This window comes from Cricetulus griseus (assembly GCF_003668045.3).
Source record: "Cricetulus griseus strain 17A/GY chromosome 1 unlocalized genomic scaffold, alternate assembly CriGri-PICRH-1.0 chr1_0, whole genome shotgun sequence".
NCBI lineage: Eukaryota > Metazoa > Chordata > Mammalia > Rodentia > Cricetidae > Cricetulus > Cricetulus griseus.
Genome location: NW_023276806.1, coordinates 273,037,275 through 273,055,470, shown reverse-complemented (window position 1 = coordinate 273,055,470; position 18,196 = coordinate 273,037,275). Strand labels below are relative to the sequence as shown.

The 18,196-nt window shown below is 37.9% G+C and overlaps 2 protein-coding genes across 2 annotated transcripts in view; one reads left to right on the top strand and one right to left on the bottom strand.

Moving 5' to 3' along the window:
• Window positions 1-18,196, top strand: part of Ctnna3 (catenin alpha 3) — a 1,328,241-nt gene that overhangs the window by 355,087 nt on the left and 954,958 nt on the right. The window lies entirely within an intron of this gene.
• Lrrtm3 (leucine rich repeat transmembrane neuronal 3) overlaps window positions 9,599-18,196 on the bottom strand; it is a 169,144-nt gene continuing 160,546 nt past the window's right edge. Inside the window, exon 4 of the mRNA XM_035450636.1 lies at window positions 9,599-9,808. Within this exon, the coding sequence (XP_035306527.1) occupies window positions 9,599-9,808 (210 nt within the window). The remainder of the gene's footprint in view (window positions 9,809-18,196) is intronic.

Sequence of the window (18,196 nt, the reverse complement as noted above, 5' to 3'; positions counted from 1 at the left end):
AAGATTTGTTGTGACTAAGTAAAATTTGATCTTGAGATTTTGGACAAATGGCACAAAAGTCAAACCTGGTATTTGTCTCTCAGAGAAGCATTAAGTACTCGTGGAATAACAAGATGTTCTTAACTGAAAATGAATTCTTCCTTTTTTCCTACCCTCTCATCTTTATATTGCCAGTCTGTCAGCCATAAGCTTTATATCTGTTCTCATTTCTGCCCTGATGGATTCCCCAACAGCTCTACTAACATGGAGTTTTATTCTCCTGTACTTGCTGTTTGCCCCTGCAGGTATTAAATTCAGCTCTTTGGTTTTGTTCACTGTTACGTTCCCCTCCATCTAATACTGGAAGCAGGGAACTATCATTCTTCCCTGTGTCTCAGATACTCTTACAGCCCACTAGACACACCTTATATGCACTATCAATTATATTGAGAAAATTTCCCTAATTGAATGTGTAGACTTTTAAACATGAGAGTGATGCTCAGGAGGCTGGCACCAGGTAGGCAGTTAGTTGGTGGTTGTTTTGTCTATATATCCATCAACTGCTTTCAAATCCATGCTCCAGATTTTACCAGTCTTATGTTCTCTAATTTTTTTTTTTGGTCATCATTTTTCTTAGTTTCTCAAGGTGAAGACATTACTTAATTCATAGAGTTCTTGTTAAATCTATTAGCCATAATAATCAACAAAATGAATTGATAAATATGAAACACCTAGAAGAGTAACCATTCTGTAGCGTTTCTTTGAGCTGATCATGTTGAGTTTTTACATGCTTCGTTTCAAGTCTTGCTTTCAAGAAACCTGTAGACATTCCTTTTGGTGGCAGTTATTGAGTATGATCAACTGTCTGAAGTCTGGCCTCTGAAAGAAAGGTGTTGACAATAAACCATATTTTCATAATTGCATTATTTATATTCTTGGTTACAGAAAGTATGACTTTAGCTTATCTGAAAATGATTACATTTAAAAAGTTATAGTTAAAAAGAAGTGGCCCCCAAACTACATCTCTGTTTTGTAAGAAACAGTTTTATTCCTTCAGATACTCTTCTAATTCTTAGTGGTAGTACCATAGTGCTGGATCAAGTTTATTTTTCTAATTCCATAACTGGAATTCAGAGCCAAGACCAAAAGCAACCCCAACTCCATGCCATTCCTCCACAGAGTGATGGTGTATACAACAAGGGCTGATTGTGAAAAGCCAAATGGAAAATGCAATGTTGAGTCAGAAAACTTGGCTTAATGTATGTTAAAGAGGAAACTGACAGAAGTTTAAAGGATGTCTGCAATAGTTCAGATATGAAGTGCCTCCTGTCCCCCAAATCCCTTGTAGGAGGGTTATTTCTCTTGTGGTGGTGCTATTTTGGGAGGTGAATGTGACATTGGTAGATAGGGACCTAGATGGAGATACTGGGTAATGGAAACATGTCCTTCCTTGGACATGTTGCCCTGGACCTCCCCCCTTCCCCCACATGCTTCTGATGCCATGAAGTTCAGGTTCCCCATAGAACCAGAGTCCAGGGAATCAAGGACTATGGACTGAACTCTGATACTGTGAGCCAACAAAGTCCTGCCTCCCTTTAAGTTGTTCTCTCAGGTGTTTTGGTTAAGCTATTGAAAGCTAGATAACACTGTCTAACACGTGGGTGTTAATACTTCTTAAACCAAAATCAAAGATAGAACGTAAAAGAGAGTTTTCCCCCTTATATAGCCTGTGTGGAGATGTTTAAAAGCACAGATACCTTCATCCTTTTTCTTCTTTGCATCCATGATGGTCCATTGTTGATGGCATTTGGTGGCAAGTGTTTTAATCCTTGTGAGCTTTATTTGCAGTAATCACGTTCGTCTCATCCAACCTAGAATCCTAGCTCCCTCCCCCACTCACCTCTCATCTTGTTCCTACTTGTCCTCCTCCTTGTCTGTCACATCTTCAGCTCCGATGCCAGGGACATCCTTGCTGTCTACGGTCAGAATCATTCTACACATTGTGAATGACATTTCTGTACTGTGGCAGTGGAGTCAGAGTGAGCAGATGTAATGAAGGTCTTGCTTTCTGGAGTATTATTTGCTTTAAATTCATAGCCCAGTTCTGCCCGTCACATCATGGCCCACAGGTAGAATGACAGTGTCTTACTGTACAGACATTGATGACTTTGCTGCATGTTCAGATAGTGTTTTAGAGTAAAATACTACTGTCAGTTCCTAGAGACATAACTATGGCTTTTGCAGGTTTAGGGAGAAATGGATACAGCTCTAATTTAATGTAAAGCTCCTGTAAACAGCAACGGCATCAAGACATTATATAAGAATCCTTGTGAATAACAAACTGAGAATAGTCAGAGTCCTCATGTTTTAAGGGTGATTTTCTTTATAAAGTGTACTCTCAGATCCTGTATCATTTGTGTCAGTGTTAACACAAATAGAGGATATTTCTGTTGGCTGTTCTCTGTAATCCCAGCTCTTGGAAAGCTGGGGCAGAAGGTTTGCCATGGGTTTGAGGCCACTGATTACAGACAGTGAGACTCTGTCTCAACAAATAAAAGACAAGTAGGATATTATCATACAAATGATTCATGGGTAATACTCTGCAACCCAAATGACCTATTTGCTGCCTGAATTTTTATGACACTAGGTTACTGATATTTTCATTTGTTATTTGTACTTTATTAACTATTCATCCACAAATTTTTGGTTTTTGGTAGCCTTTATTTTTATTGTTAGCTAAAGGTAATATGTATGGATAATTATTTACATTTGGGTTGCAATTTAAAAATAGAGCTTAGATGTTTGGAAATGAAGATACATAATGAGATTTGGTGTATATATCTTTAGGAGGATTTTTCATTTTCTTTCCTCCCTTTAATGTGTGAATGTGTGTGTCTGTGTGTATGTATGTGTATGCAATTGTGTGTGTGTGTGTGTGTGTGTGTGTGTGTGTGTGTGTGTGTGTGTGCATGCTTAAGGTGTGTGCGAGTCATGTGTGGTCAGAGAACAACTTACGCAGGCAGTTCCTTTCTTTCATTACTTGGGTTCTAGGGATCAAATTTAGGCATTAGGTTTGGAGGAAGGTGGCTTTACCTGTTGATCCATCTTGCTGGCCCAGGGTTTTAAAAACCTCAAGAGGGTAGTGATATTTGTTTCCATTAAGATACTGATTTGGTATATTCAAGGATATCTTTACAGTATGTAATTTCAATTTGGATTATGGAAACTTATTTGTTTTAGGCACATTTAATGCCCTCCCTAATTAAACACATAAAGCCTAGTTGTATTGGATAGAATTACATCTGTTGTTTTAAAATATGTTCTGGGTGTTTGGAGCACGACCTTGGAGTCTGACAATCTGTATTTGAATGTACCCCTCTCCACTGAACCCACACATTCTGAGCTATTGTCCCTAGTTTCTTCTATAAACTCACTTTTGTAACATGGCTTAAGGATGAAGTGAGAACGTAATACCAGCTATGTCTTACACATTAACAATCCATGATGCCAAGCTCCTGAGTAGTAAAATTTTTCAGCTAGGAGGAAATTTCCTCCAGTTTCTTTCATCATATGAATAAAAGGTGTCTATGCCTTCACAAACAAGTCTCCTCTTCAGAATTGTCCCAATCTTCCAGAGCAACCAATCAAGTGTGAAAGGTTCAAACACAGCCACTGTTTCCTATTGTGGCTCTTACTCTCATCTGGGATTTGGCCATCACTCAGGGAACTTGGCCTGGGATCTCCAGAAGTGAGTTGTTGCCGATATCTACCCCCATTTTACATCATTATAGTTCCTCCCAGAAAGGTGACAATGAGTGAGGTAGCTCACAGGCTCAAATTTGTCTGTTGAGATTTATGGGAGCCAAATCTTCAAACAACAGTTTGTGGGTAAGTGGCTCAAGCAACTTCTATGTCATTGCCCTTTGCTTTATATTCCTCTAGTCAAGACATATGTTCAGCTAGGCTTGGAAAACTAGGCTGGCACTGCACTGCTACAATGAAACATAGGGCTAATACTTTCAGATTAGAATAAAAAGCAATATAATGACATGGGAAAGTAAAACCACTTGAGCAATGTTTTTCTAGACTCAGTGCCTTGGCATGTGATACTCAAGCAAATACAAAACTCTCAACATTATGTATTCTGGTTTCATGATTTTTCATATTAATCCAGATTAAAATCAGTAAGCAGAACTGACTGCAAAGAGATCCCTGTGTAGACCAACTTAGAAAGAAGCTGGACTCAGCTCTTTGTTATATGATCAGAGCCCAAGATAGTACCATGTAGCATTCCCTGTGACATGATACAGAGGGTGAATCATGCATCCAGAGATGCATGGAGATCAGTTTCCTACAGATAAATTAGTGGATGCTGTGTTAGAGTAGAAAACAAAAAGGGTTTACTGCAAGGATCCTTTATTACAGGGTCTCCTGTGCGTTTAAAATATAATTTGATTTATACACATACAAAAATTTCATTCAGCTTTGTAGGAAGACAAATATATGAAACAAAATCTATAGAGAAGAGAATGGAATTCTAGAGTTCAATAAGTCCTGGAGAGCTGGCGCACTCAGCGTCCTTATAGAATGGCAACTAACTGTAGACCTTTTAAAATGTGAACTTAACTCTGATTTTAAAAGAAATTAAATATAGTTCCTTTTTAACCTCACAATAAAATCTAATACAAGTCACAGAACACCATTAAAAATAACCTATCAGCCTTCTGGTGTTTGTTTGCTGTTAAATTTTCCAAATGTTTTTCTCTCATTGAATTTTCAAGTCAAAGCACAGTTCCTGGTTGCTAGTCTACTTCATCCTCATGATGATGTCACAGTCTTTAAAGCTTCAGTCCTGGATCATTTGTGGTTGGCATCTCAGCTTAGGCATCGTGTGTCGAGTTCATATAGTAATGGGTGCTGTTAGAACCTTTTACAGTTACAGCAGTTTATCTAAATTCTCACTGCAAAGCCAACCTATCAGGAACTTAAGCCAGTCTGACTGCTTAAACTCCTATTTAATATGAGAAATTCTTCAGGGCTTTGAGATGGGCTGTGGAGACAGCTCAGTTGCTATGGCGTTAGATGTACAAGTCTGAGCACCTGAGTGTCATCCCCATGTAAAAGGGCTGGGTGTGGTGGTAGGGATGCAGAGTTAAGGAGATCCTTGGGGTTTGACAGCTAACCAGTCTAGTGTCCTTGGGTTCTCCTAGGTTCCAGTGACTAACTTGTCCCTAAAACCAAGATGGACAGTGGCTGAAGAACAACATCCAAGGTTGATCTCTGGCTTCTACACGCATGTGTGCACACGCACACACCTCCGCACAAGCACACGCATAACAATGTTAATAGAGTTACTTTGAGAATTGCTTGATACCTGCCAGACTCTGCATCTCCATGACCATGTGCTACTGACCCAAACATCTGACTTTCTTCCCGATTACTAACAGTTCCTACCAGCTCTCTGTTTCCATACTTTCAGTTTCTTATTTTCAGCACTTAGTTTGAGAGATGGTATCTTTCTTCCAGTTAAGAATAGTTAAAATCAAGTGTATTTTTACTCTCCTCAACAGTTTATTTTAGAAAATATCTTTGCAAATAAATTTTGCAATTTCTAAGCAGTTTCTGAAAGCAGACAGATCTAAGTTCAAACTGGGTTATGTTTGTCTTGAGTGTTAATTTTGGCTTATGTTGACTTCCAAAATATAATTTATATTATAAGTCTTGCTGGTTTTATGAGATTTCTAGAACACTCAGGAGGGGACAGAGATGGAGACACGATAAACCCCAAAAGATTCTCAGACTGTCATAGTTTTTAGTATCTGCACCTATTCGAATAACTGATGGTTTATCTTTCTTTCTTTATTATGAAAGTTCTTTTTAAAAACTTGCATAACTTTAAAAAATCTTGTACAATACAAAAAGAAAAAGAAAATGTCTCCCTAGTTAACTCCGAGTCACCTCAGCTGAATGTACAATCAGCTCTGTGTTATGGACTTTTTACAGCCACTAAATGATCTCAGAGGTGACTGGTTTCTCTTTTTGCACCTCTTGTTTTACTTCTGTATTCTGGGGTCTGCTTGTCTCACATCTCGACAGCACACTCACAAATGACATGTGTGTCAAGAAATGTGTGACTTGCAGTAATTCTAAACAAAGGATCATCACAAGCAAACTTAGAGCCTATTCTGTAGAGAGTTCCCTGGATCAGAAAGTGTACAGGATTCTGAGATGAATTAGAACTCCCCAAATGACATGCCTAGCTTCTGTCTGTTATCTCTGGGGGTTCTCTAGCTCTGGCCAGAGAAAGTGAGCTTTAGCACAATGGAAAAAGCTAAAACAGAATGAAAACAACAAGAACAAAAAACCCCAAACAACCTCTGGGCTTTGAGAGAGGCTCAACCTAGTGGGCATTAGCTCTGTGTCCTTAGGATGAGTCTCAATTTAAGGGGCAGGAATGTATTTTCACAGGCGTGTTTAGGAAGGCAGAATGTGACGATTCACTAGATTTGTAAACCTTAAAACACTGCCTGACTTTATCGTGTGTTTCTGCTATTGTAACTGTGGTGGGTCAGACTCCAGTTTTCAACCCCAACAACCAGGCAAACAGCTTTTCGAGTTGTTTAGCTAGGTGAGCAGCAGCTGAGGAGGGGCGTCAGGCAGATGTCTAGCGGGAGAAATGGGAGAATAATAATGCTGCAAAAGAAAAGTTATACATAAAAGTTTTTGATACAAGTCAACAAGTTTCATATATGCGATAAAGATTCTATTCTATCTGTCTACCACCTATTCTAGCAGATTTTAACACCATCTACCTCCCACCCCTGACAAGGCAGAACAAAATATGACATAACCTAACATCTTTTTTATTTTCTTGTTTCATGTCGTTTTGGGCTTAATGCCAAATGTGAAAGACCTCAAAATTCTTAGGTTGTTGGCTTCTTAGTATAGCTTAGGAGACACAGGGTGCTCCCAGCTACAGTTCCAAGGTGATTGTTCCCATTGATAGTTTACTGTAGATGAAATGAAAAGCTTTAGCAACATCTGATGGGAAGGAAAGTCAGGGTTATTTTTAGGAGAGTTGTTCCTGGGAGGTTGATCATGCTCCAGTTGATGGCCCCACACACCTGTATGTGAGCAATGTAAATCGGACTCAGTAGGTTTCATACATATATGTGTGTATATATATGATATGCTATGAAGTTAGAAAGGGTAATTTAGGGATGCAGGTGGGGGTGGATCTAGAAGAGTTGGGGGATATGTTGAGGGGTGAATATGATCAAAATACATTGTACATAGGTATGAGATTCTCAAAGAATTTGCAAAATCATATATTAAAAATGTTTAAATAAAGTGCTTTGCATCAGGAAATCAAGGGTGTACATTATTTTTTTAAAATTATTTGTCAACTTAAGAAGTGTGAGGGAAAGTTTGAAGGTTTTTAGTTTTACAAATAAGTGTTTCTTTGGATATTTGGGAGAATGATTTCTAATGAAAAAGTTGCAAATAACATTTTGGTTTATATAACAAGATTCCATTTGATTTCAGACTCACAAAGAGTAGATTTGTAACCCAGTTTAAATTTTGTTCAGAGCTAAATCTCAGTGTAAGGGATCAAGAACAATCAGAATAATACATTGTAAAGAAACCAGAAACTGGAAAACAAGATCAAAATTAGACTTAAATAACAAAAATCTTGAATAGCAAATAATTTATGCAAAATATGTTACAAAATCTGGGATGCTAAATATTTGATACATGTACCGTGACATTTGTAGTTACATTAAAGTTAATGGTTTACTTTTTCCATTACTTTGCTTCCCGTTTTATTTAAACAAATATTTGCTTTACAATTTTGAAATTCTTCCTTCCTGGTGATGTTCTTAAATTTGTTGTGATCAACCTGTGTGAAGCTATATGCATACAGAAAGTGTTTCTTAGGAGAAGATAAAAATTTTGACATCACTTTTCACTTTTTTTTCTCTACCATGTTTGATTGTGTTTGACCTCTGTTAGACTGATGTTTTCTGCCTCTAGTTTTGATGTCATGAATATTAAGTTAAATCATGAAAAAATGCTTCTTTTCACATAGCAGTGATTGACACTTGCAGTTTTATATTCAAACACTGGAAAGAAAAAAAAAAGGATGTGTGATTACCATGGACAAAGTAATGATGCTTCCAATAGTAACCTGTCAGGTAGACAAGAGATACATCATTTCATCTGTGGGAAAACCAGGTTTTCTTAATTTGGTTTGCATTCAGTTTAAGACATAATCATGTAATCAATATGTGATTTGGATTGATGTCTAATATCTCCTGGTTATTGTTTTGGATATTTTGTAGCTAAGTCTTCAAATGAACAACAACATGAACAATGGAACTCTATACTGTTAGTCTGTTCTGCAGTGAGTTTTCTCCATTGAGCACATCTGTATTGAAAGAACTGGATTTTTAATGTTCTTTCTCAGGTGTGGTACACAATAAGAAAAATTCTGTATTTTTCCTTCGAGATATTCCCTAAATATAGCTTCACCTTCTAAATGAAAACTTGCCTTAAGAACCAGGCACAGTTCGAACTGACTTGTGGTTATTTTTAGATAAAACCACTTTGGGTTAATTAAGAGAAAAAATGCTACTGTACAATTATGCCATATCTTCCCACCTTGGCCTGACAAAAAGGAGATGTAACAGAAGTTTTTCTTTGTCACTGTAGCTGCACCTTTGAAGTGTATCAAAGTCTGTTGCTGTGGTTACGACCTTTGTTTCCAGTGATGTTTGGTCCATGCTTTCCCCTACCCTTAACAATGGTTACTCAAAAGAATGAAATAATGAGTCATTCATTCGGAAATACTTTGTTAAAATATCCCTCTTTATCATTACATTTCACTGCTTAGAAACTAGGCTGTAATTCAAGGCAACAGTTAAGTCTTAGAACTGTTAAAAAATCTGATTTTTTTTCATTTATAAGAAAGACCTGTCTGTGTAATTGAAGAACCTCTTACACGTCTGAACAATTAAAACCTTTTTTTGGTTAATGTATTATTTCTGGAACAGTAGATAAAATTCTATGCAGTAAGCATGATAATGATAAAAATCGTGCATTGTTCGCACAGGACAGATTTCAGAGTCAAGGTTTTTGGGCACAAATGCAGTAACAAAACAGCCCCTACAAAACCGAGTAACTCTCAAGAACACAAGAAATAATGTTTGTTAATTTAAAATTTTAGAAACTGAAAGGTGTAAAGTTTGTAAAGTAAAGCATAATTAAATTATGGTACTGTACATACCAGTTGTTCCTAGGATTGAAACTTTATAATATGAAAAAATACATTAGCGCTGTACAATTTTTACACGTAGGTAGGATGAGTTTTGGAAAAAAATGATTTTTTTTCAGGGACATTCTCCGTCAAAAAAATACTGCACAACTTAGCTAGTTACAAAGTATAGACTTGAAACAATTCATGTCTTCATTTATTTCATGAACCAATCTTGGAATTTTGTTTATTTGAACAGGGGATTTTTGTTTTTGTTTTGTTTTTGAGAGTTGCAATGAACAAATTTTCCTCTTTCTGTCGTTGAGGTTACAGTTCGGTAGCAAGCCTGGGCTACCATCAGCTCGGTCAAGCCAGCTGTGGTTTATGGTCACTGATGCGGCCAGCTGACGTGATTGTGCTCAGGTCCAGCTCAGTCTCTAGGTGGCTTTCCATCGTGTCTTCCTGTGCATTCGTTTCAAAGGGCTTATGGGAGAGAAGTTCATGATGAACCCCACAGTAACTTATTGTGGGCTGGTCGTATGCCAGAAAGGTTGACACATTCATTGATAAAGGTATCTGGGAAAAAAACATGAGAAAAGTCAGTTATCAAAGGACAGGCAAGTATCCAGGGCAAGACTTGGAGACTATGAAGTGTGAATCTGACTATCCTTTGTGTTTGTATCTGTGGCTTTGCTGTCCCCACAGTGTCCTGCTCTTGTCCCCATTTTCACAGCAATGAATTCACTATTGAAGTTTGGAAGCTTGAGCAGAGCAGTTTGAATTTTAATTAGAACCTGCAGATAAACTGTAGTCTAAATGGTTCTAACAATAATGAAATATTTCTTCATTGTAAAGCCAAGAAAATGGCTTTCTGTAACTAGTCTGAAATATGTGTTTAAACTAAGAAAAGCATTATTTGGTTACTTATGGAGAAAAAGTGATTCTATAACTTTGTTATGAATCGGTCTCACCTCCCACTTCTTCAACAACCTGTCCCATTGTCCTGCAGGTTTCAGATGCAGAGGGTTCTGATTTCTTATCTGTTCCCAGGTAAGGAGGGTATAGTTAGTTACTTCACATACCTGGCTCTGAAGAGTGTTTCAGCAGAGAACTGTCAAATCATTCTGATTATGCTTACCTACAATCCCTTAATTCTTATTAAGATTTTCCTTGACATGTTAAGCTCTGTAGGTTGGGCTTTCCATCTAAAAGCATAGAGAACAACCAGAAGAAAAGATCTATGACTTCTGCAGAGGTCTACCAATATGCCAAGAATGAAGCTACTTTGAAGGACTAGTGGTCCAGCTGGAGGAAGGGCTCCTTTACTAATCAAAGAAGGCAAAAGCTAACACGTGAGGGCAACAGAAGCAAGTACGATGATTACGGACAGAAGGGAACACAGGTTAGAAATAACAGTGGTCTTAGGTACAACCAGATGCCAAATTCTAGAGAACATTTTTGCTTATTTTCTTGATGAGACAAATTGTGGAAGCACTGAGGAGACTTTAGGCCTGATCTTACTTTGTCTGCTACGGTATCTACACTCTTTAAGGGTCCTCCAAAGCTTTGTGCATTGAAGATGTTTCTGGGAGTTGAGTAGCCTTAGATAGTCATTAGAGAACACTTCCAAATATCAGGTTCTGTGGCTTTATATAGGAAGACAGAGAAGCAGCAGAGGGAGCAGAGGGACACACACAGTCCCTGACTCTTACCATGTGAAGTCTTGGCCATCACCATGTGAAGCCTTGAGACTTTTCACCTCTAGAAACTTTAGTCCAAATAAACCACCTTTATTTGTAACTCAGTGAGTCCCCAGTATTGTGTTATTGGCTCAGAAAACCACTATAATTGCTCATTCACATTGCTGAATTTGTTTGAATGAAAACTTGTACCATTCTTGGTTGGCAAATGGATAAAATGTTTGTGGACATCAGACTAAATGCTGCTCTGATCTCAGCTGAGATTAGAGCACGAAGCCAAGGGTGATAGAATGCCTAGTCTTTATTACCTGCTTCTCTACTTTCCGCCCTCGACTTTCCAGGGACATAACTCCCTCCATCTCCTCTTACTCCATCCCTGACCTCTTACCTACATTCTCTCTCCTTTAGTAAAAAAGTATTTTCCTTATTTCCTCTTTCAGTAAGACTTTTTTTTCTTTGAGATCATTTATGATGAGTATTTAAATGTGTCAAATGCCTAGGTCTCAGTCCCTGGAGATAGAAGTAGAATCCAGTTCACCCAAATGAAACTCCTGTGCAATCTTTCCTAGCTATATGGAATTCTGAAATTTGAAACATGACATTATATGGCACATGAATCGAATATAAATAATCACCCATTAGAAGGCCACACAGAAGATGCATAGCAGTAAAATAAGATACTTATATTTAAAACAAGACTGCCTTTGTTATAGATGAGTTATCTCTGATAACTGAAATGCTATCGTGTAAAAATAATTGTGCAGCAAGAATATATTTAAGCTATAGGAGAAAAACAATAAGAACCATTATTGGGTGCACAGGTTCATATCGACTTCTGGGAAATCAGCCTTAGATGATGTGCTATAGTCATATCTCTGCAGGATGGTAGCTGTTTTTATTTGCCATAGACATGCCCACCTCTTGTATTTACTTGGAATACCCCCTGCTTTGCATGGAATCAAGTTTACCTTGAAGAATTTGGAATGCCAATGGTTACATTTTGTTAAGTAATATGCCATTTTATACTTATTCTCTTTGTGTCTTTGTGTACACACACATTTTCCTGCTACATTTAGTATCTAAAGGCTGCTGATATCTGCAAGGCAAAGCCCTACTTTGAATCATAGTGATTAGGTAGCTAACTCTGATTATGTATTTTAAAAAATCCATTTCTCTTGTTGTTGGGTATATATTATTTGATAAAGTTTATACATGGATAATGTTTCAATGCCAGGGCATGTTTACATTTAATATTGTGTATGTTTGCCTGTGTGGAAGTATGCATGTGTATGTGTGAAAGTGCATATGGAGTCCCAAAGTTGATGTCAAGAACCATTGTTGGTTGCTCTTCCTCCGTATCCATGGAGTCAGGGTCTCTCAACCAAACCTAGAGCTTGCTGATGAAGCCTTGCAAGTTAGCTTGCTCTGGGGATCCTCTGCCTCTACTTTCAGAGTCTGGAGAAACAAGTTGGCTACCATGCCCACCCAACATTTTTGTAGATTTGGGGGGTTCAAAGTGATTTAACTATTGAGTCATTTCTCCAGGTATTTACTTTAAATGTGATTGCTAACCTGTAGCCATATTTTATACCTAATCACCTACAATGTGAAAAATCATTCTTTCTGATTCCTCATGAATAGTAACACACATATTTTGATGGATTTCCTTCTTCATGTCTGACATCATAGGATGCCCTGAACAATTCATTGATGTGTGATACTAGATCCTTAAATGAATCAAAGTCAGATGCAAATTGTGTAATGTACTCACTCTTCAAGCAGTAATACCCCACTCAGCACTTCTGTATACACTACTGTGTATATCAGGTTTTTTTTTTTTGCCAGAAAGAATGACTGTCTTTACCTTTCCATTATGGGTCAGTTGTCTGGGAACACAGCAGATGACCACTTGTGATATTCCCATTGTCTGAAGAGAAGAATCAGAGTAGAAGCAAACCTGTTTCTTTTTCTTTAAATGATCTAAAATACCAGCATGTAAAAGCTCCATAGACTTTTGGTGTCGGGTAGAGCGCTGGATGCAGAGGTTTGGGCAACTACTGAGGCTCTAGCCATCTATTCTGACTTTGGATTCCTCTGGTGGGATGGACTCTTGTACTCCAGTGTGGCTGACGGTTGAGTGGTGGTGGAGAAACTACCAGCTGGCATTAAACAAACATGTACTGTAAGGGTCAGAAGCAATGTATATCAACCCCATCTGCTATCAAGTGCAGCGGAGGCAGCATCTGCCGTTCTTTTGCAGGATTGGCAAGTGTGACCACGTGACCTTCTCCTTTTTCTGTTTTCAGATTAACATGTGCATGATGATCTCTCTCTCTCCCTCCCTTCTCTCTCCCTCATCCCTTTCTCCCTCTCATCTAGCCCCCTTTTCTGTTCCCTCATTCCTGCTCCTTTCTCATCTGGGTCTTCTAATATGCTCTCCCCCATGTTTAAGGTATTCAATAGTGAAGTGCTGGTAAGAAAATAAACAGAATTTCCCTGGTTCCCAAGTAGCCAGTGGAAATGGTTCTAGGAAGGGCAATAGGTTATTTAACTTTAATAAGTCTGTCATTTCCCCAGAACTGCAGCTAGAGTTTCCACAGAATCTTCTCTATAGCATTGAGACTCTTTCTACCCTGTCTTGGATGGAACACTTTCTTTCAATACATTTCAACCTTACTTACAATTATTTCAAGTTTCCTTTAATCCCTTAGGTGGTTACTGTTTTCTAAGTGAGTTAATTATTATTAAGATGTAATTTGTGGAGATTCAGGTACATGTAAACTTACTCTCATCAAGAATCTGAATTAAGGAATCATTAAATGCTATTCTAACGTAGAGTTCTGTCTAGTTACTAAGGCAATTTCCCTTAGGAAAAAAATTCAAGTCTAGTAAGCTAGTATTATTTTGACATCAGTGCCATTTGCCTTACAAGTGGTTTTCCCAACAACTATATCAACATCAATAATATATTCTGTTTAGACAAAGATTATAGTTAAAGTTATTAGTTATTAGTGGTCTTTCCCCAACTCACGTATAATATTAATCCTATATTTGTAAAGGAAAAGCACAACTTTTAAAGTTTCTGAGTTGTGATCAAGAACTCACTGTAGCCTTTATTCTATGTGTGAGATCTGCTTATAAAGATATGCTCATATAAATATTCATATTGTTATAATTTAAGAAAAGCAGCTCTTGAGAGAAAGGCAGCATGTGACAGGTTCAAGCAGAGGTTTTTTTATTGGGGAAGGGGATCATAAAAAGGGGAAAGGGGAGGAGGACAGGCCTCTGGGGACAGGAGCAGCAGGAGAGAGCAGAGTGGGGAGTGAGAGGGAGACAGAGAGAGGGAGAGAAAGAGAGGGATGGGAGGTGGGCAGGGCCCTTTTAAAAGGAACATAGTGAATGTGCACAGGTGGTGCTCTTAGTGGCAGCAGCTGAAGGCGTGTCCTGTCAGAACCTCAAGGACAGGCCAGTACAGATGTCTGAACACTAACACATATATGTTCCTCAAGTTCTAATTAAAAGGCATTTCTGCACGTCCCATGTGATAACAAGTGTTGTTTAAGGCCCCAAATATATGAAGAATAGAAAATGACAGTTCATCATGCAAAAAAAAATAATTAAAAGCCCCTTTTCCCTATGCAGAGTGAACGATGAGAACTGTTTTCCTGTTCAGGGTTATTTCTAAGTGGAGTTTTTAGGAAATATATTCTCCTCTAATTATGTCGGAGCAGAATGCTCACACTGTTAGCGTAGTTCACAGGGGAAACTCTTTGAGTTTTACAAAGTCACACACTCTTTGTCAGGGACTCTTCCTCTATAGGTCTTTGAAGCTACGGCACTTGAGGGCTTGGGCCACTATTGTTTATGTACAGTGAGGGCAACAGAGACACTTCATGAAGGCGTCATTTGAGATGCAGCCTTTGTTATTCTCTGGTTCCATTGTTTTCATTGTATGTTGGAATTCAGGGGCCTATAATCTTACTTTTGTTCATCCACAACAGTAAACTGCATAGATTTTTAAAATTGATTTTATCTCTTATTATTTTATGAAATAAGAGACAGGAATTGTGACTCCCCCCCCTTCCTCCTCTTTCTCCCAACTTTCCTCCTCTTTTCCCTATCACCTATATTGTCCCTCCCTTCCCTCAGCCACGTTCTTTATCATAGTCTGGTCTTGAACCCCTGGTCCTCCCACCTCAACCTTCCAAGTGCTGCAGGTTCCAGGCATGCGTTACAATTTGTCTCCTCCAGTGAAACTTAAATCTTTGAATGTAGACACCTCTTCCCTCCAGAGGCCCTGTTTTCTACCAGGGGTATTAAGTTAACATACTCTCCCTCATGTATCTCATTGCCTGCTTCTATTTCCAAATGTCCCCTAACTTTCCACGTCTTTTTCGATGCAATGGCATGCACCCACTTCTCTAATCCTTGCTGCCACTGTCATCACTCAGAGGATAATAATCTTGCTCACTTCATGATCACATGCCTATTCTCTACAGAAATGCAAATAAATTTAGGCACTTAAAGACCATTTCAACAGTTAACTAAATATAAGCAGCATATAAGTAGCAAATGTTTTCTTTTTCAGCTTTTTCTTTTGAGGGAATCCTACATGAAACTTTTCTCTTTTTGGGGGGGGCAGATGTGGAATTTGAAATATATAATATCTTGGGAAATTAATGTTCTTAGGTATATTATTTTATAGAGATACAACAACACATACATGTGTATCATGTTATTGCATTATTAAGTTATTGCAACTTAAAATGCACACATGCAGATGATGTCACCATCCACTTTGACACTTGCTGTCATTACATAAGCTGATTTCCTTGACTAGATCCCAGGTTGCTATGGTATTTGCAGCTTTATGTTTAGGAATTAGTCAGCAATGGTTGCTTCACTCCTATGAAGTATGATGTTTGTGGACAGGTTAGTAGTTTTGATAATAGTTAAAATAGATGAATCCTTCTGGGTGTTATTTGAATAATATTAAAATTTGATTTCCCACTGGTTCACTTCTCAGCTTGAAAAATTGTATCACTAATCATTATTTTGGTTTCTAAATGTCAAAGCAGTTGTTAAAATCTCAGTGCCACAGGAGGAAAGTTCTATGATCCAGTATCACCCTGTCACTTGGGTTTCCAGCTAAGTGTCAGTCTGCTGGACATGTCCTTATTTATTTATTTATTTATTTATTTATTTATTTATTTATTTATTTAATTTATTTTTGGTGTGCTGCAGTGGGTCTCCACATAGCTACTTAGATCACAGCCATGGGCATTTGTTGTAATTCTTGACTGATACCTGCCAGGGCACTTGCTCATAACCTTCACTATGATTCATTGAACATTTATTTTGTGTGCCAGATATCATGAATTGTGCTAGTCTTGTGGTTATCTATTTTAAGTCCCACAAAGCTGTTAGCATTCCACAATAATCATAATTATCCCCATTTTACAGTTGAGAAAACTAAGACTTAGTTTAAATAATTAGCCTGAAATTAATCTCCTGGCAAGTTGCAGAAGTGATTACCTGACTGCTTAGTGGCTACGTTTCACTGCCTACTTATTGTGATCTATCTTACTCAGCCTTATAGGCTAGAGAACATAACATAATGTGTCTAATATTATTTTGACACCATTCTCAAACAGCCTTCTTATTTGCAGTGCTGTGAACACTAGGACCTCCTATGCTACCCTGTAGATTTTAATTCGTCATGGGTTCATGTGGGGAGGCAGAGATGGCTGTAACAAAACTGTTCTGTGCTTCTTGTGAAATTAACATGCGTTACTTCAGACTAGAAGGCAGGTTATTCATGTTGGAGGAGCTGTAGGTGTGGGATGGAAATCTCCAAAATACTCCTGTGTTCATGTATGTTAAGACTGCTCAGGCAAACTGGGGAGGACTTCAAAGTTAAAATTCTGTGTTGACTTGGAGATCTGTAGATGTTCTACAAACTATGTGTTTTTAGTAACTCCAGACTTCTTATAATTACGTTTGAGCAGAACACATTATTGTTTGTGTTTGCACTTGTATGTATGCACATAACTATTTGTGTAAATAAAGGCCAGAGGTTAACTATATATTTTGATTTTTAGGTACCGTACACCTGATTTTTGAGACAGCATCTCCCACTGGCTTAGGAATTGTCAAATAGGCTAGGGTGGTTGGCTAGGGAGCCCCAGGGTCCTGCCATCTCTGCGTCCCTAGCTCTAGGATTTCAAGGATTCCACTATGCCTGGCTTCTAAAATGTGTGTTAGGTTTATTTTTAGTCTCTGTGCTCAAGGCAAGCACTTTACCAATTAAGCCATCTCCATAGCCCTGATTCTGTTTGCTTTTCTCTTATATATAGACCCTTCAATTAAATTGTGGTTTGTATTTGTTTCATATTGAACATTTTGATTGTTTTCCACCAGCAAAACCCTTCTGGGTAGGTGTTAGGAGACATCAGGACAGGAAATGAAAAGCAAATATTAATAAGGAAGTTTCAGTTTTCTATGAAAGTATAGGCCATGGATGAGACAGAGGCTATAGAATAAAGAAAAACAATGACTTGGGTGGGCTGGACAATTATGTTTGTTTGTTTTTGTTTTTTTTTTTCTTTCTTTTTTTTTTCCGAGACAGGGTTTCTCTGTGTAGCTTTGGAGCCTATCCTGGCACTCGCTCTGGAGACCAGGCTGGCCTCGAACTCACAGAGATCCGCCTGCCTCTACCTCCCGAGTGCTGGGATTAAAGGCACACGACACCAACGCCTGGCGGGGCTGGACAATTATGATACATGTGTGTTTAAGGATGTACAATATATACATTGTACTCTGATTGGCTGATTCTACTAACATTATCATTTGTTCTTTAATTGTGGCAAATAAAATGGCGACCTCTTTCTGTTTGAGACTAATGCTATTTTCTAGATTTATTGGTGAGTCATTATTGCTGAGAAGCTATTGGATATTTACTTTTATATACTCTTCAATAGAGATCATGTGTTTTACTTTGAAAGGGATTTATTTGAAGAGACATCAATCTTCTGAAACACTTAGGCATTCTAATAGTTAATTGGTATGCATAGAACAGACTGTTGAATCATTAACCTTAATCAACTCGATTCTACTAGTAAATTATTTTAAAAACAGTTTCAAGAGGTGCTTAATTAGGAGTCTGAATTATGTTATCTATCTTTAAGCCTTAAGTAGGACTAACTTTAAAATCGTTGGAAATATTTTATAGTTCCTAGTTATATCTAGTCCTTAGTACTCAATT